Raw genomic sequence first — 25,645 nt, forward strand, 5'->3', positions numbered from 1 at the left:
GGTAAAAGCAACTTCTATATGAGACACAGTTGCAGTGCTTAACATTGTGATCATTAAATAAACTGAATTTGACCATATTTATTGAAATGAAAGACGTATTGAAATTCAAGTAGAGTTTTTCCTAAGTCATATTTAAAAAAAAAAAAAAAAAAGAGAAAAACATGTGTTCCGGTACAATATCGGGATACGTATCGTATCGCCAGAATCTTGCCAGTACACACCCCTAGTGACAATTGCTTGATTTTTGTAAGCATGCAATTACCTCAGCAAATATTGGGGGGAAAAATTACCGGTAGTTTACAAAAAATTACGAGTTATGATATAAATGCTTGTTTCAAGAAATAGAAATGCAACCCAACAGCTACATCCCTCTTAATTTTTGGTAGTCAGTTTTGTTTGAAATTCGAGTGCTTGTTTCCATTTTTCTTCCCCCCCAATATTGCTTCAACATGTTCTACTTGACTGTGACATACACCGCTGCAGGCGATCCTCAGCATCTATACTAGGAGGCATCTCTGAATAATAGATCCTTAGCTCCTGATGGAAGGATGGAACTGTAAGGAAGATGCATGTAAACAAATATGTGCATGCAAATCCACAAGGAAAGTGAGAGACACTGCTAGAGGGAAGCAAGCTGTTCATCTTCTCCGTGCTTTAGTTTCATTTGTGGTGTTTACACATCTTATCTGTAAAACACTGAAATACTCACTCCGATCATCTTTTGATCTATTTTCAAAGCGTTCCCAGTGGTCTTTTAATTATCACAATGCCGTTTTTAGCCAATAAAAAAATAAAAAAAACTTTTCTAGGACAGTTTCTGCAGAGCGGCAGTAGTTCTTTAGAAATTCACCTCTGAGTTGTGGGCGGAACCGTTGGGTCAGAGTAAACCTGCCCTGACTTCATTCCCCAAGCTAACATTACTGGTGCAACAAAGATGGCGAGGAATTTTGGGCTATCCATCCATAGAGTTGTGATCCAGATTCCAGCTCAGACGAAGAAAAGACGTACATGGATCTAGTCGTCTACAAGTGGATGCATTAGAATGGAGTGGAGCAGGAAGCTTTTGGGCCACCCAGTGTATTTTCGACATCATAAATACAGGCTAGGCTTTTTCAAACTACATTTTTTTAAAATGCGCATGATTCATTTATATTTGATTAAAGAAATAGTCAGAAACCCAATTTCGAGCTTATTTTTCTTTAAATATGTCCTCCATCATGAAAAAAGTGCCATAAGAACATGTTAAACAACCTATACCATGCTATTCTTAAACCTTTTATAGTAAACAATACCCATGTATAGGATGATGTATTCTTTGGCACACAAAAGGATTTTATTAATAAATAGTAGTTATTTTCTTGAGCTTCCTACCTTTCCTACCCTGAAGTAAGACGACTCCATCTCTGAAGCACTGCCTTTTGCTCCTTGTGGATGCAGACATCCAAACATTTGCAAAGATGGATGTGCATAAGACAGGGCAGCAGATTTAGTACCTGGGATAACGACTTGTTATTTGTCCCTCTTATTTAGAAAGTGTCTCACTTTCCAGCCGGTGGACTGTACCACACCTTTCTGTGTGGAGTTTGCATCTTCTCCCCGTTCATTCGTGGGGGGACTCCGGCTTCCTCCCACCATCCAAAAACATGCTTCATTGGTTAATTAGTTACTCTAACTTGTCCCTAAGTGTAAATGTGAGAGTGCATGGGTGTGTGATTGTGGCCCTGCGACAGACTGGCGACCTCTCCAGGATGTCCCCAGCCTCCGCCCACGTGTGGCCAGGATAGGCTCCAGCAGCCCAGTGACCCCGAAAGGGAACAAAATGGCTTACAAGATGAATGAATGAATGGATTTACATATTGTGCATATAAAAGGAAAGAGTTTTTGCTAAACACAGCTAGCTCAGAAATGCATGAATGTATCAAAATACCACTTTGGGGATTGTTTTCGTGAGAAATGAATATTGTGATACACTTTGCATTGTATAGGGTCTTTAAAACTACCAAAAACACACAATAAAATATCTCCAGAACTAAGGAATCATAGGAAAGTTGCAGTTTCATCATCAAACAGTTTTTGTTCTTGAACAGAAAGAAACAACATTTTTAGAAATGTTGTAGAAGAAAACAGAGCCAGTTTAGCTCGTGCTGGTTTGCGGCGCCTTCCATCCGTGAAACCTGGGTTCGACTCCGGGCTGCTCCCTGTTCCCTTCTCTACCTCTGCCGGTTCCAAGCCCGGTTTGAGAAGGTTGCGTCAGGAAGGGCATCCGGCGTAAAACATTGCCAAATTTACCATGCGACTTGTTCGCTGTGGCGACCCCTGATGGGAGAAGCCGAAAGTGGAAGAAGTTGTAGAAGAAAACAGTCCCTCACCTCCATTTGCCATAATGAAAGCTTGTCTCCTATGTCACCTATGAATAGAAAAAATACAAATATATATTTTTAAAAATGACATAGGAGTGAAACATAAGCATGGACTGAGTGGAGGAAGTAATGCTAGACTGCAATAAAAACCCAAATCTTAGGCTGGTGAGTTCATCTGCTGGTTATGAGGGCAGGAACTGCTCCATGACTCCCCCTGCTGTCTGGAATCAGCATGGCTGTTTCTGTCCTCTAAACGCACACCGATGATCTCCTTCCTGCTCCTCTGTGCTGTAATTATTGTTGTTTTAACTGATGAAGTCATTTGACGTTATCGCACACACAGAAAAACATACACACACCCAACAGCCATAGCACGGGAAAGAACCTTTTTCTGGAACCTGACTCATTTCGTTTTAGTGCTACCATAAATGGACAGAAAGAGGAGGGCAGGAAGAGAGGAAAGGGGGAGGAGGAAGTTACCAGAATGATGAGGGAACATGTGGATTGAAGTCAACCAACAACCCACCCTTCATGACATAATTCCTTTGCCAGACTCCCATTGTTTATTAGCTCTGTTTAAAACCTCACTTTAACCCGGCTTCTGAACATGTTTGCAGGAAATGTATTTTTGTCTTTATTGTATTCATTTATTTTTTCTCACAACCTAAAGCCATTCACTGACCCCGGCAGCTGTGAGAACTTGCTCCTCCAAACACATATTTTGGTTCATTCAGAAGCTGCATTCATGAGTATTGACTCATTCTGAGAAATGAATGCAGCTTCTTCTGTCTGTGGTCCACAGCTTTGCTCATTTCGCCCCTGAAAGCCCCCTGCTTTGTGGTTTATCCTTTAATGTGAATGGATGAAGAAGAAACGCTGAATAAATGTTGGGTTTAGCATGTAACCCATCGGTCTGCCTGTTTGTCCTGAAGGCTCTGGATGGGAGGATCTATGAACATGTGAAGGACTACCTGGTAGCGCTGTGTCGCACCGAGCTGGAGGCCTCTCAAACATCACATAACACCTTCCAGTTTCTGTTGGAGAAATCGACCAGAGTGAGTCACAAACATCTCAGCTATGTGCATGCCCAGTAGCTTTTATTTTAAATGAAAGGTTTCTCGTCATCGTGATGACATCATGATGTTTCACATTAGGGGTGTGATTGCATGAAACAATGGGGTAATTTATTTTAGCACATTACGTTTTGTGTGTGCATCCTAAAGCCTTAGTCACATGGACAGGGTCAATGGGGGGTTGACCCATACAGGTGCTGTGGTTTTTGGGTTGTTCGGATCTATGGAGGGTAATGGAGAGGAACTGCTGCATCTTAAAGGGGGCATAGGTGTGAGGCTCATACTGCCACCTCAAGACGCATCATGAAAATGGAACATATCGTTGTCATGCATGTGGGTTCATGAACCATTCAAAAGGCTAATGTAAGTTACACATACTTCTGACGTACGGGTGATGCTGTGTCGTACGGTGTCCTTACGCCAAGCTGTAGCCTTTAGTAAGGTGGCAGTACTGGCCCCTTACTGTTTACCTACGACTGTGCAAGCACAGGGTGTGCATGTGATTGCCCATAATACACCCGTAGGATTCCACACAAACAACACTCTGATTGTCTAATTTCCTTATTTCTAACAGTCAGACTCCAAACAAGGAGTGAGTACCGTACATCTTACGTGACCAGCATGGGATCCTTGCGCCTGTGTCACTTGCTTTCCCCCTTACATACCTATTAGTGTTGTATATGTGTTCGGTACGACCAGTCACACGCAGCATGCTGGTAGAAAAAATTGTATATGAACATTTTCTCTGTACGGGTTCACTGAACGGTCCATGATCTTGATATTTCCTGCTGATAACCCGTGTGCCCCCAACAGATTTAACCATTTTTAGCCACAGACAGCCTGTATCCATCCATGTGACTAAGGCTTTAACGGTGATGCGCCACTCCTGCTGTATATTAGAATAGAATCATGCATCTCATACATTTTTCTTCTTGCTCATTTTGACCTCATACATGCTGTTCAATGAAACTGTCACTCTTTCCATTGAAAGGGATCAGAAACAAAACCTGTTTAAGACAGTTTAATGATTGTCTCCTTGAGTTTAAACTTGGTTTTGTCTAATCAACAGGCTGCAGTGGATTAACGTTTGGATTGGAATTTTCTTTTCCCTTAGATAATTCAAGAGTTCAACCAGCAGTTGTTCATGCAGGAAAACCCAGTCTTTCACAAATCACAGGACTTTCAGTTCCAGCCCAGTGAATGTGACATGGTGAGACTTTTCTGCATACACGAGTGTACAATTGTCCTGCTGTGCCTAAAGTCCTTGGATTGTTTGTACTTGAGCCTTTTTGAAGCTGAACCATACTTTATCCAAAACACAAGAGCAAAAAAACACTGATGTTTATTTAGAAAAACAAAATGTGGCAGAGTACGAGTTCTTTCCTCCGTTTGCTTTTGATATTTATGATATAATTTAAGAAATAAGTAGCGATCACAAATGAATTGTAACAATGCTTAAAATTGCTCATTGTTTTTACATGTATTGAGAAAAGATATTCCACTTCTCCAATTTTCTAATGAAGTCTGCATCCACTTCTTTCTACATTTAGAATGAAACTCCAATGCAATAATCCCGTTAACTTTAACAAAAATTTTCTTCTTTTACTTGTATCAGTCATCCAGTCTAAAAAGTCTATTTATTAAGAAATATAACACATTTTGAAAATCTACCAAATGAATGTCTGTCCTGGCTTTTCCATCCATGTCTCTTTATCTATCCTTTGATCTTTTCTGCCTGCCGCTCTGATGCCTGTACTCACCGATAAGCTGTTCCTTCCTCGTTTGTCTTCTTCCTTTTCCTTTAACCTGTTCTAACACTCTTCCCCAAACTCTTTTCTCACTGACCCTCCCCTGATCGTCTGTGCGCGGCAGACTCTAAGCTCGGAGGAGCAGTTGGTGGACATTGAGCCGTCGCCCGTCAGTGCCATGAGAATGACCCTGGCACAGGTAGTTTTAACCATTGTTGGCATTCCATCCTCATTCCTAAAATGGTCCCCTAAAGTCCATATGATAGCGCTCTGGGTTGGTCACATTTGCATACAGTTAAAGACTGAAATAAGTTAGACAAAGTTTTACTTGATTTATCGCTTTAATGCAGAAATTTAAATAGTATATTCTGTTTTTTTTGTTTATCTAGGGGTATATGAACGATTACATGTTCAATTTTAGACCTTACAAACCCAACTGATGCAAATTTGAAGTTTAAATATCAAATCCTATGTAGATTTTGTCTTATAAAGTCAAGCCTGAAATAATTCACGGTTTCAAAAAATGTGACTTTATTATTTGACAAATAGGAGTTTTTTTCCTCTTGCATGAAAATGACAGACAACATCACAAAGGCATAATTGTGTTAAAAAATCATCTTTTATCTACACGTGAACCAATAGGAAATTGTATTTGTAAATCTTAAATATTTTGTGAGTCTTTTGATTCCGAATCAGAATTAAACCAAGATAAACAAATGACCTGATGCTGTGAGGAGAACCTGCAAAAGTCATTCGAACTCATGATCTTGGCCATCAAAGTTATAATAATGTCACAGAAGAAACGCTCTCATTGTGTTGCTGCAGATGTAAAGTACATTTGAAACCATTAATGTTCTTGAATTTGTATACGTTTCTAATGCATTTTGACTTCTGACTAAACAATGGCATTGATGAGTAAAGCCACCTCATCAGGCAAACGCATCACTTTTGTTGTGAAAGATAAAGATTCACCAGGAGAAATCCGACCAAGGCAGGACAATTTCTCACTTTTATTAAGTCTTATTTGCATTCACACTCAAGTGAGCAAAAAGCCATGCATCTATGAAGCGCTGGCCATTTAGGGGCAGTATTTTGAATATATAATGTTCCTTTATTGATCGCTAGAGCTAGGTTCTAAAATAACCTGCTATAGGTGAAATCCATGAAGTAGTATTATAGATGTTTAAGCTGTAAAACCCCTCACTACACACTTGATGCATCTTTTTTTTCATATTTCCACACTTTTCTCACAAAATTCAAACCTTCAGAAAAGTTACTCCAGTATTATAAAATGAAAACAAAGATTTCTCACAATTGAAGATTTATGTCAATGTGGCGAGCCGAACACATTCTGTACAGGAGACACAACATTTCAGGGTCTTATCTTTAAAGCCTAAACTACCATCAGTATATGTGGTCCCGCCCATTCTCACACTTGTAATGTTGTGATGGCATCCTTTAAGCCCCGCTCCTTCACAATAACACACTTGCTCTGCACAGTCGTCTAAAAGACTGTTATTGTGACGTTGTTGTTGTTTCTAAAGTGCTTGAACCACAACTCTGAGGTCATTGTGATGTACTTCATATGTCCATGATCTAACTGGATTCTCAATGTTAAAGCTAGACTGCTGGAATGGCTTACAAGAGAACTATTCCAAGATCCCTAGTGAAAAAGTTGTTGACGTTTCTGCAGGGGTGGGCAATTTCAGGCCTCGAGTGCCGGTGTGTCTGCATGATTTCTAGATATCCTTGCCCTACACATGGCTGATTACCTGGTTCAGGTGTGTCCAGCCAATTGAAACATGCCAGAGCAGGGTATGCAGGAAAACATGCAGGAATGGGACCCTCAGTGCCCAGTCAAATGTGGGGTTGACTTGAGTATCATCCATCGTGTTTTCACTTGGAGTTTATTTTTGCATCAGTGTGTTCCTTGTTACTCCATTCAATATCTGTTATGGGAAAATGTCTGTATTTTTTTTAAAATTATCATGATAGGAATATCACTTATCCACATTGTATTTCACTCTAACCTAATCTGTAATCTGAAACCCTGAAACCCCACTTAGAATTTAACAGTAAATCTCCGCTGCTTGGTTTTTTCTTTAACATTTATGTGTTGCTGGATTTATGCTGAAGTGTCACTGAATTGTAATGAATGGGTTTGTTTTGCATTGTAATGTACAGACAGCCTTTTGTGCTGCATGTTTGTTGTCTGGTGTTGGTTTTTAAAGGGGAAGTCAAAGGATTTCATCTGGATTCTGACAAAGATATTTAACACTTTTTTCTATAATGCATGAATTGAAATTAGGTTTTCCAAAGATTTCAGAAAGAGAACCTGGAATTAGTTGGGCATACTGATTAAAAACACAAGGGTTTATGTGATTCTTGGGTCCTAAAAGCTCCTTAAAACGGATTTTCATTTCAGAAAAAAAAGAACTTATATTTTTAAGAAAACAGAATAACATAACCTAACATGAACCTTGTGCTTGTTTTCTACACAACTTGAATAAAACCACATTGAAACAGAGTCATTATCCTTCATGAGAATCAAAAGTTTGAACAGATAATAATGAAGAAAAACAATCAAGTTGTCACTTTTTCGAGCTTTTACAGTTTTACACACTGTTAAAAAGCTAAACGATGGTGTGTTTGTGTGTGTGTGCGTGCGTGCGTTCGTGTGTGCAGAGTCGACAGCTGGAGTCTGAGTCAGGAACAACGGAGGAACACAGTCTGAACAAAGAGGCCAGAAAATGGGCCACCAGAGTGGCCAGAGAGCACAAGAACATCATTCACTTCAAGAGAGTAAGACTAACCTGCGGATGAACCCGCAGAAAAACTTCTACTTCATCTCATGGATGGAGTTCACGTTCTCCATACTCCGTTTCCGTCTGAAGGTTTGCTTGTGTTGCTTTTAGTCTCTGGAGGAGTGTGAAAGTCACGGTTTGCCCCCCACTGAGCAGGGCAGACTGGAGCTGGAGCTGAAGATAGAAGACACCAAAGAGATGATGCGCAAAGCTGAGGTCTGTGACTCCAATGCTCTTACATCTGTTTTTATATCACTATTGGGGGGCTGGTTCATCAAGTTCTGCCACACTATATAATATATACATCAAACGATTCCCTTGTTGGTTTCTTCCAGTTTAGTCTATTCCTTTCTTTCATTAAGGCCAACCTACCGTAACAGTGTTTTTTTTCTTAAAAATTATCTGAATGTAAAGAATTTAGTCCACCTTCAATGTGTTTCAGTTCTGATAATAAAATCATTAAAAATAATCTGTGTATTTAGAATAGTTTAAAGAATCTATGGAAAAACCATGGAAGGTCACAGGTTTATCCCATTGACTGAATATGAGGACTGAACTGAGTGTCCCCTGATGTTCCAAACAGGAAGTACCCGCTGGCTCCAAGAAGCCAAAACCCCATAGACTTCTACAGAGAAATAAACAGCTGTTACTCATTCTATTTATCAGAAAAACCATTCTTGCTCTGATACCTTTTTTAACATGTTCTTGATGATCCTGTTTTTTTTATTATATTTTTTCTGTAGTTTAAATTCTTCAAGAAATAAACTGACCTATCACAACCTCATTAAAAGTGAGTGGAGCCTGCCGGACCCCACAGTTCTCAGATACAGTCAATAGCTTTATCCAGTTTGCAATTTCACTTGATTTGATTGATTTAATGCTATCATGGACTTTTGAAGAAAAAAACAGAGGAAAAAAATTCAACAGTGTACAGAGAGGCAGAAAACCTGTAGGATTTAGACTAATGTTGCTGTCCAAGGTTCCTTTTGATTAAAGGACAAATTTTGTCTGATCACGTGGATCTTCAACACTTCTAAAATGCTTACTGTCCTTTATCTGGAAATATTGACTTGAAGAAGGTTTGATACAAGTCAACTTAAAAGGATTAGAGCTTTGACATTTCAATGAACAAAATGTAAATTTTAAGGGAAAGTTATACTTTGATTTACCATTATTTGTTCATTTCTTCTTTTTCTAACCTATAACTGTCTGCTCTTCAGCCTCTGGGAGCTCATCCCCCGTCCTCATTAAAGCACTGGTATCTTCCCGATTTCTGCTGTCGTATTAAATAGAACAGAATTTCCAAACTTTTCTTAACTGAACTGGAACTGGAATTTGTGTAACCAGTGATCAAATGATCTCAGCCTCTAAATGAATGCTGCCTCTCCTACTCTCATTAGGCCCAAAACTGCCTTCCCTGTGCTGATGAATATTTAAAGAGCTCATTGGATAGAAATGATGAGCTCTCAGCTCATCATATGAAACAGACAGAAGACATTCATGCTTCGAGATGGTACTTTTATCTGGATGGTGATGGCGCCAACGATCCTTTGACATGAACTCATTTCCTTTAGCTGAGCCTTTCAAAGGTTCTGTTTCATTATCAACCAAAAATCCAAGTGTGGATTTAACAGAAAGAAATTAGGATTTTTAGGTTTCAACTGAAAGGGAATGTGAAGAAAACAGCATTCAGTTCATCACAGAGGAAATAAATCATGCTCATGACACCATGTGTCCTTTATGGATCTCAAGAGACAATCAGTTCTTTAAAATGATGACAAAAACATCTCTTTTGAAGTAATTGATTGTATTGACATAACAGTAAATGTGGTGGTCAGGTGGGTCTCAGTGTCTATTTAGTGTTGCCAGCTTGGAGGGTACCATGTTCTAAAAAAGGAAAAATGCTGGAATAGACAGGATGGTTCCAATGTAATCACACAGAGGAAGAGGCTGTGAAAGCAGGGGAGGCAACTTTCAGCATTCCTCTAACGTTTGCTGTCATCTACACATACCCCCTGTCTTTAACTTTAGTGGCTACTGCCCTCACGGGTGGATACGTGCTGTCTGCGGGGCAAACCTGTATGGGACCCATAGAGAGAAAATGTTCATGCACATTTTTTTTATTGGTATGCTGCAGACAACAGATTGTAATGAACACAGGTGAGAAGCAGGTGTGTTGTAAAGATTTGTCCCATTTTCAATATCCCCAAATCCTGCGCACTTCTCAAGGAGCCAGTTAGTGATGTTCATGTAATAAATCAGTGCTTTTTGTCAGACTGTTATTCATGAGGAAGTTAAACGATTAGTGTAGTTTGTGTGGAGTTTCCTACTGACAAGTTCCACATGCACAGTGTGTATGTGGAACTTGTCAGTATGGAGCCAGTGCTCACACCTTATAGCGACTAGAGTGTGGTGTAAAGGCACCGTATGACAGCCTCATCCGTACGTCATGAGTGCATCCAACGTGCCTGACAAATACTTTACAATACGCTTACCACACGCACGACAATGGTACGTTCCATTAACATGTCATCCCTTGAGGTGGTCGTACAAGAGAACTGCAGGACACACCTGTGCTCCCCATTAGATGTGGCTGCTCCCCTCTGCGAGGAAAAAGAGAGTCAAGGAATTGAATAGATTCTGCTTATTCAGAAATACCCAGGAGTAGGGATGGGTATCGTTAAGGTTTTAACGATACTACTACTCTTGTCGATACTGCTTATCGATCCGGTATTTTAACGATACTCTTATGGATACTTTTTGAGGATGAAAAATAAATAAATAACAAATTAAAAACATAAAGTGTTTTATTTACTCATTATGCAACAACATAGTTTAAAAAAAAAAATACTTTATACATGATAATGTTACAATACAAAATACCATAGTTCATTTGGCAATACTTGTATTGATTCAAAATGCTGTCAGGATATTTATTTAATTATTTAATTAAATTATTTTTATTCTTTATGAGTGTGATGTTTCCTTTGATCTTTTGTCCATTTTCCACCACCTTGAATAGACTTTTCTGTCTGTCAAACACCCAGAGTTAAGATGAATGAGATGATGGAAACAGATTCACTTTGATGCAGACTCCTTTCTATTTTTTTTTTCTTTAAATCCAGTAAACCCAATAAAGTATTTTAATTTTATGGATAACAATAATTTTTTTATTAGCAAACAGCTGTTAGTTTGTCTGGAATCATAAGCGGTGAGTCTAAGCCCCGCCCCCGCGTCTCTACCTGTTCGTTGTTTTCCTCTGTGTGCAACCCCCCCTCCAGCGTGTTCTACACAGACAGCTCAACATACGGTCATCGTAGCAGCAAGGTGACAGGATAATAGGGGCACCCTGACACAAATGTAATTAATTTTACTCGGAAATGGGTGGTTTTAGTCTAGGGGGATAAAAGGATTTTTTTGGGAGGGTGTTCATGTGTCCCCTACGAGATCCCCGCTGACTGTCTCTCCAGAAAAACGTTCCGTCCCATAATAGACTCTGGTCGCCGTTCATAGCTGCAGACACGCCCCTTCGCGTGCTCACGCTGCTCTATTCCTCCTGCTTGCTCGCTCTACCCGACGATGTTAAAGGCATCACGACAATCTGAGAACATGATAGTTATTTTACAAAAGCACAGAGAGCCGCAGCCCAAGGAGGAAAGATCTGCATTTTAGACCGTTTAGCTCTTTCACCATCGTATATCTTTGGTAGCGTTCGTGTGTGCGCGTGCCGCGTACTGTCTGAACAACAGCCCTCCCCCCCTTGCACACAAATTGCCAGACAGACCTCTCCTCTTCAGCGAGAATAGCGAAATTAATGTCATCATTAATTATTAAAAATAATTGCCTTGGTGAGTTAAATATGGCAGATAACGTTTATATCTTGTGGGACACGAAAAAAGCGACTTCTCCTGTACCGATAGCAGATGTCAGAGGTCAGATCTTAACTATACAGCGGTCTTGAAGAATGTTGCCCGGGGCTCGTTCAATACCGGGGCTCGGTACCCATCCCTACCCAGGAGCATCCTGGGCGATGGAGTTTCATTCAGTTTGTTGGATCTATGCTGACCATTCAGAAGAGAAAACTTTCTTTTTTAACGTTCCAAACCCTTTTTTCTTTCCAAAGACCATAAAGTTGAAAGCTGAAGCTCGTTTGGATCTTCTTCGACAAGTGGGAGTTGCCGTGGACACCTGGCTGAAAAGTGCCATGAACCAGGTGAGTGCTAACTGTGATAAGCTGAAAGGAATGATGTGAATGTTGCAAACACTCCCTGAACCAACGGGCGCTGTCTCTGCGCGTGCTGTAGGTGATGGAGGAGCTGGAGAATGAACGTTGGGCCAGCTTCACTTCCCACGGTCCCTCACTGTCGGTGAGACACTCCCCCTCAGAGCTTTCGCTTTCTTGCCAAGTCAACGCAGAGGAGCCTGTGAAAACATTTGGAGCTGCAGAACTGAGCCTCCTTTTAGCTGGAACCTTTTTAGGCCACAGCGCTTTTTCTTAGTTCTTCTGAAGTTCTCACACAAACAGCTGCTGTTCAGCTTCATCCATTCATGTGTTAGAGCACAGACGCTCTTTAGCACTCAGCGGCACCAGATTTCCTTCTTGACTGAAAGAGTTTGAAAAACCTGACATTAGTGCAGATGATCTAAAGCAGAAAATAACTTTGCTTTGACTTGGCTGGATGGTTGGAGCGACACGCCTTCAGTTATGATTCCAGTCTTTTTTTCCTGCTGTCTCCGTCTGCCTGTTTGTGTTGCATGAAGTTACGTTCTGCTTCAAGGAAAACATTATTCATCAGCGTAAATTGAATGAAAAACCAGATTGTAGTTAAAAAATAACTTCTAAGGTCACATTGCAAATTTAAAGGAAATATCTAAAAATTGAAGAAGAAAAAAGTAAACTCAAAAAAATTGAAAATGTACATTTTTTGAAATCTTGAGTGAAAAAACTATGCATAAAAAACTGTTATCAAATGATAAATCTTTGTAACAGCTGCTGTTTGGTATTTTTCCAAACTTTGGGAGCATTATCACTACTACACAGACCACAGTAGAGATGACATTGGCGGCTCCAACAACAGACATTTTAGAGACTTTAACCTCTATCACGCTATGTCAGTCATGTCCTGATAGCCAATGGGCTGAAAGCCCCGCCCCTACAAACATTTAGGATCAACTCCAAAAGTCTGAATTGAAACTGTAAATTAAGGACTGAAGGTAATGGGGGGGGGGGGGGGGGGGCAAAAATAAAAGCTGAAAATAAGAAACAGCAGCTGTTCCAAATATTATTCTTCATTTGGTAAAAGTTTTAGTTTCACAGCTAAGTTTAATTTTTCTTTTAGTTTTAAATATTTATTTCAAGTTCACAATGTGTTCTCTCTAGCTTAAAACTGTTTTCAAATGTTCGTTTTTTCTTCTTCCAAGTTAACAATCTGTTTTTCAAATTCTCTTCAAGATGATCCTGATTTGACCTCATCCATGATCTTTACAAACACATCACTGCACTCCTGTCTTAGTAGGTCAAAGGTTGAACTGCAAACTCTCATCTAAATGTCTCATCATTACATCATATTCCTTCTTTGAGATAATTTCCAAGTTTGGGATGAAAAGTCTCCTTCTGAGGGAAATAGACGGTAAGATCAGGCCTGAAGTTTAACCTTCCTGTCCTCTAGAATTACCGACACTCACAGACTGCTGCTTTACCTCATGAATATTTAAGCAACAGTAAACTGAGTGTTGGTCTGAGTCGTGCACATGTTTATGTTTTTCAGTGCTGCACAAGTAAACTGCAGATGCTTCATTATTCCAGTGAAATATATCTAAAAATTTCAATTAATACTTATTATTTATAATTTTGTTTAATTATTATTTATTTATTTTTATTATGAACACGTTATTAGTAACATTTCAAAGAAAACAACTTTTAATATAATCTTATAACAGAGTAATGAACCCAACAAAAAACAACAAAAAGAAATTTAAGAAATAAAATAACTAATTAAAAGTAATATATTTAAAAAATTTAGTCTAATTGTTTAGATATCTTCAGATGAAACATTTATTTTATTTTTCTAAAGAGGACAAAATAAATTGTTTAAAATGAAGTTTAATCTTCAGAATTTAAGTTTCTTTTTTTCCCTCCACATCTACTCTACAGAAGGGAAAGATTTTTCCGGGTCAGCGCTCCTTTATCTTCCCATCAGAGGTGAAACATGTTCTGGTCCATCAGTCGTTTGACATTCTGCTCACATGATGGTGCAGATATCACCCAAAAAACTGAGAGATCCTGAATATGGGGGGTGGGGGAGTCTTTGTGCAGATAAATGAAAGGAGCGAGGATAAAAGATGGAGTTATGCACAGCAAGATGGAGCATTAGGAAGACAACTACTGAAGGAGGGAAAATGGAGTTGAGGAGAGAAGAGGTGGGAGGGGTGAGGAAGAGTCGTGTCAAGGTGAGAACGCGGAGGTAAAATGGGAGGCGGAGGTGACAATGATGAGGGGCTGTGAAATCAGAAAATAGGCTGAGTGAGATTTTATTTCAGGTTCTGATGCCTGAAGTCTGTTTTATACTCGAACAAAAAAACAAATGAAAAAATTTCTCTTTGTGTAACCAACCAGTCAGATGCTGAGATCCTCTATAGCCTCACTTCTTCTACTCTTATTTCTGCAAACCTTCCTGTTCCTTGTGGCAATAATCGTTAGTCCCATCTTTAGTGGATCCAACACAGAGAAACTGGATTTGTTCGGTTGTTATTGAGATGAACGCTGGTCATTTTACTGCAGAAATTCTCCTGATAGAGCTTTGCTGTAAAACTGAATGAGAATCATGTGATGCAGCAAACTAACTAACCAACTGAGGAACCAGAAGGCACTAAAACCTGCACACAAACCAAAGTTAAAGCACCAGAAAACCTAATCTGAAGTATACATACATTTGACCTCTAAGTCTTTAAAATGAAAGCAAAATATATATTTAGTGTACATTTCTAAATTAAACTTTAAGCTAAGAGGCTGCAAATGTCTAAATCTCTAAAAAACAGATGAATAAAAATATTGACTTGTTAGCTCACATCTGGACTGAAGAACACTCCGGCTTTTGAAAAACTTTTTCCCCTGCTTTACGATGACAACCAAAGGTTATTTAAAGTTCCACTTTGAACATCTTTTGAAAGTATTACCGGTGGTCTTTTAATTATCATTATCATATTATTTTTGGGTTATAAATCGCCTAAGCCAGAAAATACATGCAAGAATAGATTTTTCATGTTGAAAGGTAAATCATAACAATGAAAAAGATAACAATCATAGACTGAATCTTAAACTGCACTCTGAAACTTTTTTAGCCTTACGAAACATAGAAGAAATCTAGTGTATGAGTCCAACAGATGAATAAAAATAAAGATAACCATAAAGAACATGGCAACAGGTCAACTACATTCTTCACATCACTTTAAAATATTACATTTGTTAAATTCTTCATTCCCTGTGTCGCTTGGGAAAAATTTTGCCAATCCCTGCAGAAGACTGGGTGGTGCTTCTGCCGTCTACTCAATACTGATACACACACATACAGCGCCCTCTACTGGCTCTTGCTACTTATTTAAAGAAAAAACACCTCGCATATAAGTCACACATAAGTATGTCGCCCCCGGGCCAAACTATCCACACAAAAGAACACAATTAATACTCTGAAAATAAAAAGGAAAAAAGAAAAACCTGTGTCGTTTTCTAGGACATAGTGTCTGCAGAACAGCAGGAGTTTTTAAGAAATTCGCCTCTGAGTTGGGGGCGGGACTGTTGGTGCGAAGAAACCCCACCCCCCTTTACTACCCCTCACTAAGAGCTCTCTGTTTTCCGTGCTCTCCCTTTAGCGTACAACCCATCAAACCACCAACCTAACATTACCAGTGCAATAAAAATGGCGAGTGTTATCGGAGCTATCCAGCCGTACAGTTTGGATCCAGATCTCTGCTCAGACAAGGAAAACGTGGCCATACATGGATCTAGTCGTCTGTAAGCAGATGCATCAGAATGGAGCAGAGCAGGGAGCTTGTGGCCTTTTTCAAATGGAATTTTTTCCTTCGGTCCTGATTCACAACGATTTGAATAGAGAAATATTTAGAAACGGGATTCTAAGCTTATTGTTCTTTATGTATGTCCTCCATTATCAGAAACATGCCAAAATAATATGCTAGGAACACCAAAAACACAGTTTTCATCGGAATGGGTCTTTTTACAAACTATGAGGGATTTAGAACTGAACTATAACTGCTGCTATACTATGGTTAGACACTGTGAACAGCAGGGAGGCAGAATCATTAAAACTGAGATTAAACAAAACAAGACAGAAAATGTAAAGTAAAAAGTCAACTGGCCTCACAGCCCTTAGACCAGCTTGAAGGTTTACATTTCTATTTTAGAATAAAACGGAGGAGATGAGACTTAAAAACTGTTGTTTAGTTCTGCAGACGTGGAGAGTTTACCCTGTAAACAGAAATGTGATGACGAAGCACGAAAGCTTTGGAAAGACGCACACAAACACACTCTTTTGTTACTGGGCAGGTCAGTTTGCTGTGTGTGATGGATCTTTCCATTAGCTGGGTCACATGATCTTCATCTAAGCCAGTGAAGTTCTCACAGAACAAAGGGGGGGCTACAACATCTGAGAGGCAAGTACCTCCCCACCTTTCTTCAGGAGAGCTGAGGGGAGGAGGAGGTGAGGGCTTGTCAATTCAGGTGAAGGACGCAGATGAACTCTCATGGTTGAACCTGCTAGAAGAGCGCAGAGTCAGACGTTCACCGTGATGTTAGACTGTTGTGAAAGTCTGGATCATCTGAGCTGGAGGACCGTCCTCTGGTTGTGACCGGAGCTCTTTCAGCTTTTCTTCTGTGTGTGCGTCCAAAGGGCTCGGTGGACTTGGAGCGGGAGGAGGGCGAGGAGGGGGAGGAGAACATGGAGGTTTTTGACGACAGCAGTTCCAGTCCTTCTGGAACTCTCCGCAACTACCCACTAACCTGCAAAGTGCTTTATTCATACAAGGTATGACCAGCTCTGAGACACACGAGCTGCTCCCTCTGTGTTCTGACAGGAAGACACCTGTTTCCCTTTAAAAGTTTTATGGATTAAGTACTGCTATTACTAAAAAACTGCTGGTTTGTAGTAGTCAGACATGTTAACTGCATTCCAATAGGAAATACAAATAGAGTGGTCCCTGATTTGTCTCAGGAGTTACATTCTAAAAATAACCTCTGATAGATGAAATCTGCGAAGTAGTCATCCTTAGTTTTTACAATAATTACACGTGTTTTAAGGCTTTATAACCCCTCAGTACACACTTTATACACCTTTATCAGAAACACACCAAGGTTTTCATTAAACAAAAGTTTGTTTCAAAGAAACAAAGTCCACAAAAGCTTCCTAGATCACCTTTATTAAAGAAATATCCACCATCAACAAGCAAACAATTTCTTTATTATTTAATACTAAAATTATTTATTTACACATATTTACTCTGTGTCAATCAATAAGGTAAACAAAGCAAAAAGACAGCAAACTGTTTGAAATTAAAGTCAATACAACTTTAGAGTTTTTGTCTGTTAGTCTTCTTTAGGTTATCTCTATATAATGTGTCTGGTTTCTGATCAGTTTTCGCCATTCACTGCTGGCTTCTTACATTGTTTGGGGAATTTATATATAGCTAAACTTACGTGAAGACAATGTTTGCAAATGCATACATGGTTTGTCTTTTGTTAAAAAAAAATGATAGACGAAATTCCACAAAGTTGTCTTTCAGGGACTGGAAGTGTAGGACCCAAAATGCAGAAAGCAGGGGCTTGGTGGCTGAAACTCAAAACATTTAATAAATAAACTTAAATATGACCAAAACCATAGCGAAACAAGAGGGTGACAAAGCAGATGACCAGCCAATTAAGACTGGAAACCTAGACCTGGTGCGACTGACAGAAGGAAAAAAGAACATGATCAAAAACATCTCTGAAAAACTAAACTAAAGTCCTCAATCTTCATCTGGTCATCTCTCTTCCCCCCCCCCCCCCCCCCCAAGTATGAAAGATGATTTAAGGCTGTAAATCCCTCTCTACACTCTTTATACCCTTAACTAAAACAAAAACATTGTGCTTCTTGTTTAAACTTTCAAAGTTCAAAAATTTATTAAAAAATAAGTCCAGTGTCATGGAACGATCTGCATGCATGCATTCTGGCTGTACATGAGACACGACACATAAATCAGGCGCACACAACAAAGCATGCACTAAAAAATCCACAAGACTGTGAGAGGTGAACCACATGGCAGAGAGGGACCACTGTCAGATGAATCTCTGCATCCTGTGACAGTGAGAAGAAGTATTTTTGCCACAGTGTTGCATCGTTTTTACAGGAAACTTTATTCAGTAGGACTTGAACGGTCAGAGCAGACCTCAGTCTTCTCATGACAGGTTTTTAAAAATCAAGTTATTGAAATTTTATTGCTCATGTCAGTCATGAAACTCTATTTTCTGACTTTCCTGCCTCTTTGTTATCTCTGAAGGCCTCTCAGCCAGACGAGTTAACGATTGATGAACAGGAGATGCTGGAGGTTATTGAGGATGGAGACATGGAGGACTGGGTCAAGGTGCTCACTTCTTTTTTCATAGACATGGACCTGCTTTGTGTTTTCCACAGCCGCTTGTCGTTGCCCTTCTCACTCTGACCTTTCGCACTCTCTGGGTTTCTCCAGGCCCGCAACAAGACGGGTCTCGTGGGTTATGTCCCTGAAAAATACCTGCAGTTCCCGACTTCCAACAGCCTACTGAGTATGCTCCAGTCCCTGACCACGCTGGACGCTCGCTCCCACACGTCGTCCAATTCAACGGAGCCAGAGCTGCATGCGGTCTGCGTCAATGGAGACACAAACAGTAAGCAGCTGGAACATCTTCGAAAGCTGCACAAATGCACACATTTTTCCCCTTTTCTTGTCATTGCTCTGTGAAATTCAAAACCACCAATTTTACTCAGTATTGTCTTCTTAATAGTTACTACATTCACAGTAAATTTCCACAGTGAAAGACAAAAAAGACAATATTTGAATTTAGTGGGAACAGAATTTGGTTTATTATTTTGTTTTAAACCCCAAAAGTCGCTTTGTGTCTGTTTAAGAGAAGAAAAATCTATGTAAAACTGTCAAAAGACGACATCTAACACGAGTTTAACTTTCCAAAGTCAACAGAACTGAAAGGCCCTGAAGTTAGAAGTAACGTTTTTTTTAGAAATTCTTGCTGCCTGACACAAGTGTATTTGGACGCTTTTTCTGAAGGCTTTTTGTCCCAGGATAGCCTGAATGACAGAATAACTAGAAAATCAGAGCGTTTGTTGATTGTTCTTTGCTTGTTTCCGCTGAGGATATAATAGAAAGAGGCCCACAAGAAAAACCTACCAATAACCATCTAATATTTTGCACTTTCTATTATCTTTTATTATATTTCCTAATAACCCAGTGACATTATCTGAGAACTAGAGTGAGTGAATGTGATATCATCCATAGAAAAGGATTTACCTCCAGCTCCATTTAAATGAAGTCAATTCAGTTGCCATTTTTCATTATACAGACGCCGCCATATTGGAGCCAGACAATATCAGTAACATCAGTATTGGTCAAAGTTGGTCTGAGTCAATGTTTCAATGGAAACTACTCTCACCAATCAGGAGAGAGCTTATTGGAAGTCCACACCCCAACCACTTGAATGCAGGTTACATGAAATTTATCAATCAAATGTTTTGAACGGCTGACACCTACTTTTATTGGAGCATCTGATTAGTCATTTTATACTTAAATGACTTGGACGACAGCAAAAAAAGAAAATTTAAAAAAAGGGGATTATTAAGAACATGTTAAAAAAGTATCAGAGCAAGAATGGTTATACTGAAAAATAAAATGACTAAGTATTAGCTGTTTATTTCTCTACAGAAGTCTAAGTCTGTGAAGTCAGTGGGTACTTCCTGTTTGGAATGCCAGTGGGGAGGAGTCACTCAGTTCAGTTCTCATATACAGTCAATGTTTTACCCCCTGTGTTGGTGAAATAAAACTGTACAGTACAGGAAACAGATGAACAGCTGTAAATCTGAAGATGAAAGTTTTCTTTCTGTTGCCATGGTGACCTTCTGTCTCTCCGTGTTTGTGTCCCATAGCGGCGTTGTTCGTCCGCGCGCTCTACGATTATGTCGGCCAGGCCGACGAGGAGCTCTCCTTCTCTGAGGGCGCCGTGATCCGCCTGCTGAGCCGGGACACCCAAACCGACGACGGCTTCTGGGAAGGGGAGCTGAACGGACGGGTGGGAGTTTTTCCTTCTGTCCTTGTGGAAGATCTCACAGAGAATGGAGAAGCTGGTGGGGGAGCGCCACATGACAGACAGGTACTGTAACCACCTGCACCCCAAAAAACACTCACGTATATCATACTCCATTGTTTCTGTACACATACTGGCGGTAAATTGCTGTTTGTTTGGGAACTCTAGTTTCACTCTTGAGGACGTCCAACCAGCCTGAACGTCTCTGCTTTTAGCTTTCCCTGTTCTGCTACATGTAGGTTAAACCAGTGGTTCCCAACTTTTTTCAGGCCACGGACTGGTTTAATGTCAGACAATATTCTCATGGACTGTTGTGTGTATGAGGCTGAAGTGGGCATTGGTTTTTTTTTTTCTGCTTCCAGTTTCTCTTAATTTCTGGAGGTACGGTTTATCTTCATCTTCTGTAAAACATCTGCAGCTGCTATAAACTTTATTTGTACTTAGGATTTAGTGCAGGAACCACTTTAGGAAACAATAAACCTGCTGTTTCAAAAGGCAAAGCCCCTTCCGGTTACTGTAACATTTTTATGACTAAGGGTATATTCAGACTGGACTCGTTTGGTCCGCTTAAAATAAGACAGAGTTTGTTGTTCCCCGATAATCCACCCAAGTGGACCCTGGTCCGGTACCAGGAACCACTCTCAGACCCGTCTATGAACGTGGTCTCGGTTTGTTTCTAAGCTTCGTTTCTCTCTGAGATTCCTCAGTCTGAATACAATCCATTCTTGGAGCGGATCAACTGAACCAAAACGTCCACCGTAGCCAAAATAAACAGATTAGGATGTTTATACACCAACATCAGTTTTAAATGTAAAGCAAAGATTGCCATGTTATCAAACACAGAAAAGAGTTTAACTGTTTATTTGTTAGAATGTTTATTTTAACACAGCTGAAAACTCTTCTTGCATGCTTTTCTGTGTCTCATTACGTTTCATGAGCCCAGCGCTGCTGTGACGTCATGCTAAAAGCTGCTTTGTAGTTCCTGAACAAAATTCTCTCAACAACAATGTCCTAACACCACAATGATGAGACACAGCAACTATGCAGGCTCATCAACACAACTTTTAACGCGACACACATGGCTTCTCACTGTTTTCCCCACAATCTTATCTAAATGTCATAAACACCTAGTAGCACCTTCTTAGCTGTCTTCTTGCCAGTAACTGTCCTGCAACATTCCTTTAGCAGACCAAAAAAGCAGGTAAAAAGCTTGTTGAGCCCGACGTTAATACAGACGTTTAAAAAATCGTGAGCAAAATATAAAGATTGAATGAACTAACGCCAGCAAGGACTGCAAAGCGCAGGACTTCCATCTTTTCTGGCTCTAGTTGGATTTCCCCGCCCTTGTAATTCCTGACCAATGAGTGAAAAGATTTTTAGTCACATGGTTTTGTTTACAAGCTTTGGTTTGAATCAGGAAAGGCTGCTTAACGGCAATACACACCAAACACAAGATTCAGGACTCAATCCGGAACAAATTAAGCAGACTTGATCCGAACCAAATGGGTTTTTCAGTCTAAATACACTCTAAGAATATGAATAAAAAGGTTAAACTGTAGGTTGTGTTTTATTTTTTTTTCTCTGTGGCCAGGTCCCATTCACGCCCATTGAAATGGGACCACTTTGTTAAAGCGGTTCAAACACAGAGACACTGTCAATGATTTAAATCAGACAGCAAGAGATTTAATGAAGCTAAACAGGCAACAAGAAGTTCAGAAAATGATGAAGACTCTGATCGTGAGCAGCTTTTACTCTTACAGTGATTCAACAGGTAGAGGAGTATTCCAAACAAAAACAAAAAAAGGTTTATTTGTTCTGAACACTGACATTATTCCAGTTGGTCTCATTTGGGCTGCCTGTGGTTTGCTTTTATTAAAAAACCATCAGATGATGTGTAAGAGTGTGTACTTTAACTAAATACAGCTCACAGACATCATCTATAGAAACGAGGGTAAAGGGGATGTTTGGGGCATAAGGAAGCTTCTCAAAGGAGAAGAAAACCCAAACCTGGAGTGTCATCCGCTGTGCCCCCATAAGCCACAGCTTCCCCCCCTTCCTGTCTGCTGTCTGGCTGATCTGTCAGCGGCGGTGCAGCTCACAAACAGCCATGTTCCTGCACTCTGATGAAAAACACGCCACGACAATTATAAAAACGCTCTTATCTGTGGCCTAAAGAGAGGAAGGATGCAGCCTCTCCCTTCCCACAAGCCTGTAGACACAACACATCAAACAACAACTTTTAGGATCTTTAATGTCTTATTAGGAGGTTATTGTAGTTCAGAAAGTCTTTTAGATGTTCTCAGGAAGTGAGAAGATTAATCTGTGTGGTATGCCATACTATACGGATCTCATTAGACCCACACTGCAAAAACAGGCGCCTTAGAAATTAGAAACTAAAACTACGATTATTTTCCCTATTTTGATAAGATTATTTATTTCAAACAGTCCAGTTCTCATTACTCTCAATGGTGCAGACTGTCAGAAAGAATAAATTGAAGCATTCTAGCACATGTTTTAAAAAAACAGTGGTGCCATTTTTAATTTTTGGCACTGGCACCAGATAAAATCCAAACGACACCCATTCAGCTGGTCAGTTGGGGGAAATAAAGTTGCTTAAAAATATTTGAAATGCTCTTCAACACGTTTCCATAGTTTACAGTGAAGTCAAAAGTCGGTTCTAACTTTTATTTGACCTTTTTTAGATTTCTCCATCTGTAAAATTGCAGTCGTCTCTGCTGCCTCTCCCACTGTACGATCAGCCTCCCATCAGCCCTTTCACCAGCCCGGAGACTTCCACCCCCCCTCCTCTGCCGCGCTCCCCCTCATCTGCACTCAACGGGGAGCACAAGCTTCCACTGCCTGCAGCATCGTACAAAGGGCAGCTGTCCTCTCACAGTAAGACGCACTAGCAGCTTTCATCTGAAGACACCATTTGGGTTTTTTTCTCTGCTAATCTGTCATCTCTCGCTTCAGATCAAAGCTCTGGCCGCAGTCCGGTGTCTCCGGGGTTTACTCAGCCTCTACGGTTCACCCCTGAAGGAGGACCCGGCAAACTTCGACCTGTTAGTATAAAACGGTTTAAAACGCGTCTGTAAGGTGACAGATGATGGGATTGCTTTGATGATGGGTAGCAAAGATGAGGTGTCAGCCAGTCTCCAAAAGGGCTTTTACAACGTGAATGTAGAGTAGATGTGCAGTGGAGTAAAAATTATTCATCCGTCACAGATTTTGTGGTTTGTTCCTCATAAAAAGCTGAGTTTGGTCCGTAAGAAAAGCTCTTCCACTGTGAGACAGAATGTAACAAAAAGAGTCAAGGTAATGACATTGTTTGATTTTAAAAGAATTTATTTGTATAACGGTGCAGAAAGTAAGTATTTAACTCTTTCAAACAAACAAGAATTCTGTCCCTCACAAACCTGTTACTTCTTAAAAGCTCTTCTATCCTCCTCGAGTTATTTGAAATACACCTGCCAACACCTTTTAACAATCAGACTGCAACCTTCCCACTGTGACCAAGTCCAAAGAGCTGTCGAAGAACACCAGGATCAATACGTTTTTTTTATTTTTTGTTTTTTTACTTGTCCTGTCCAACAGCTGGGCAAACAGATGAGAGCTGAAGGCCTCTTGTGTTGGACATATTTTACTTTAACAACAGGGGTTATAAATCTTCAGACAAACCAGAGGTATGTCTGAATAAACTCCTTTTGTAGTTGAGGCCAAACTTCATTCATTTTAATCATATTTGAAAATCTTTTGTGTTGGACTGGACGGAAAAGGAAAGAAGGGAAGAAGAAAGAGGGATGTTAGAGAGGGGGGGGTGGGAGGGTGGTTATAGAAAGGGGGGGGGGGGGGGGGGGTAAAACCATGAAGCAGCATAAAACAACAAGTTTCTGGATGGTTATACTCATTACATTGAGGTTCAGATGTAATACCTATCTAGAAGGGGTGGGGCCTGTCCAGACACACACTCAGATGTTGTGAACATACCTGTTCGCTCCAAAAATGTTCACATGTCAGCATGTACACAATCCTAATCATATTCACACATGCATACCTATGCCTTCAAACCAACTAGTGTGAAACGTTTCATTCAATCACGCAAAATGTTAGTGCAAAGGTGAGCTAACATCTGTGCTCAAGTGAGTGTTTATGTTCTTCTAAAGTGGATGATGGAATGTCAGAAGAAGGAGGGAGAGTGCCCAGTCATCCCCTCACCAAGACCCCTGGCGCAGCAGCAGCGGCAGCTAGAACCCCTCCAACACCCGCACGGCAGCAGATAGAAGACAACCGCCCCCCGGGCGATAACATCCGCCACCCAGGCCAGGGCCAGCAGGACCGCCACGGAGGCACCCAGAGCCAGAGATCAGGGAGGCATGGGGGGACAAAGAGTGCAGCTCCAGCCCAACCAGGAGAGCAACCCCCCCCCCTGCGCCGGGAGGGCCCAGCGCAGGGCACCGCACCAGAAGAGCGCCCACAGCCCCTGAAGAGCACCTCATCACCACCCAGGAGTTCTGTGCATCCCCCTGCCCCAACCCCGGGTACAAGCCAGGACCCCCAAAGGGAGACCCGGCCCGCGCTCCAGGCAGCCACCCACCCGTCCCACGGTTGGTCCAGGGAGGAGCAAGGCAGGGGCCAGCTGTTCCCGCCCAGGGGGAGGGCACCCAGGAAAAGAGGGGGTTCACAAGAAGTGTTGTAAACATGGCCCGACCAGGCTTGCCCACAGTTGGAAATTTGCAGAGGCCCAGCGCTCAGGGGCAAGGACCAGAACCCACACCACAGGGACACGGACACCCCCCGGCTCAGATGTGATGTGTTCCACGGCACTTGGTCGCCGTTGCCAAGGGCCCAGTACCCCCTACCAGGGATGGGGTAGGGGACAGGTGGTCCGAGGTCCCACCTTCCTTGTGAAATGCATGTGTGTGTGTTTTGTGAGGACGTGTGTGTGCATGTTTGTGTGTTTATGTTGGAGTGTATATTTTGAGGGTTAAATGGTGTGTGTACTATGGGGGTGCAGTTAAAATTGGCGGGTAGGGCACTGAGGGGACATCTCCTGATTACTCACAGTGATATCCCATCATCCTCCCAACCAAGGGGCCCTAAATGTCTGCGGTGCAGTTAAAATTGGCAGGTAGGGCGCTAAAGGACATCCGCTGCTTGCTGACAGTGATGCCCAAGCACCCCCCCCCCCCCCCCCCCACTATCAATGGCATTACATGTCTAAGGTGCAAATAAAGGATCAAGATTTTTAGATTGCAACAAGACTGGGATGAACCAATCTACAGTAAGCAGCAGCTTGGAGAGAACAGATCAGCTGTTGGAG

At 40.9% G+C, this 25,645-nt stretch overlaps 1 protein-coding gene across 2 annotated transcripts in view; it reads left to right on the forward strand.

Moving 5' to 3' along the window:
* Nucleotides 1-25,645, forward strand: part of fchsd2 (FCH and double SH3 domains 2) — a 62,800-nt gene that overhangs the window by 33,886 nt on the left and 3,269 nt on the right. The window contains exons 9-21 of one of the 2 annotated variants that reach the window (XM_004075794.5): nt 3,293-3,415; nt 4,548-4,643; nt 5,306-5,380; nt 7,867-7,983; nt 8,097-8,201; nt 12,109-12,198; nt 12,290-12,352; nt 16,889-17,023; nt 18,531-18,614; nt 18,720-18,897; nt 20,168-20,391; nt 23,028-23,220; nt 23,299-23,387. In XM_004075794.5, the coding sequence (XP_004075842.1) occupies nt 3,293-3,415; nt 4,548-4,643; nt 5,306-5,380; nt 7,867-7,983; nt 8,097-8,201; nt 12,109-12,198; nt 12,290-12,352; nt 16,889-17,023; nt 18,531-18,614; nt 18,720-18,897; nt 20,168-20,391; nt 23,028-23,220; nt 23,299-23,387 (1,572 nt within the window). The remainder of the gene's footprint in view (nt 1-3,292; nt 3,416-4,547; nt 4,644-5,305; nt 5,381-7,866; nt 7,984-8,096; nt 8,202-12,108; nt 12,199-12,289; nt 12,353-16,888; nt 17,024-18,530; nt 18,615-18,719; nt 18,898-20,167; nt 20,392-23,027; nt 23,221-23,298; nt 23,388-25,645) is intronic. The other variant, XM_011482766.4, reaches the window with a different exon arrangement.

Source organism: Oryzias latipes, chromosome 13, assembly GCF_053564925.1.
Source record: "Oryzias latipes strain Hd-rR chromosome 13, Olatipes_Hd-rR_3.1".
Taxonomy (NCBI): domain Eukaryota; kingdom Metazoa; phylum Chordata; class Actinopteri; order Beloniformes; family Adrianichthyidae; genus Oryzias; species Oryzias latipes.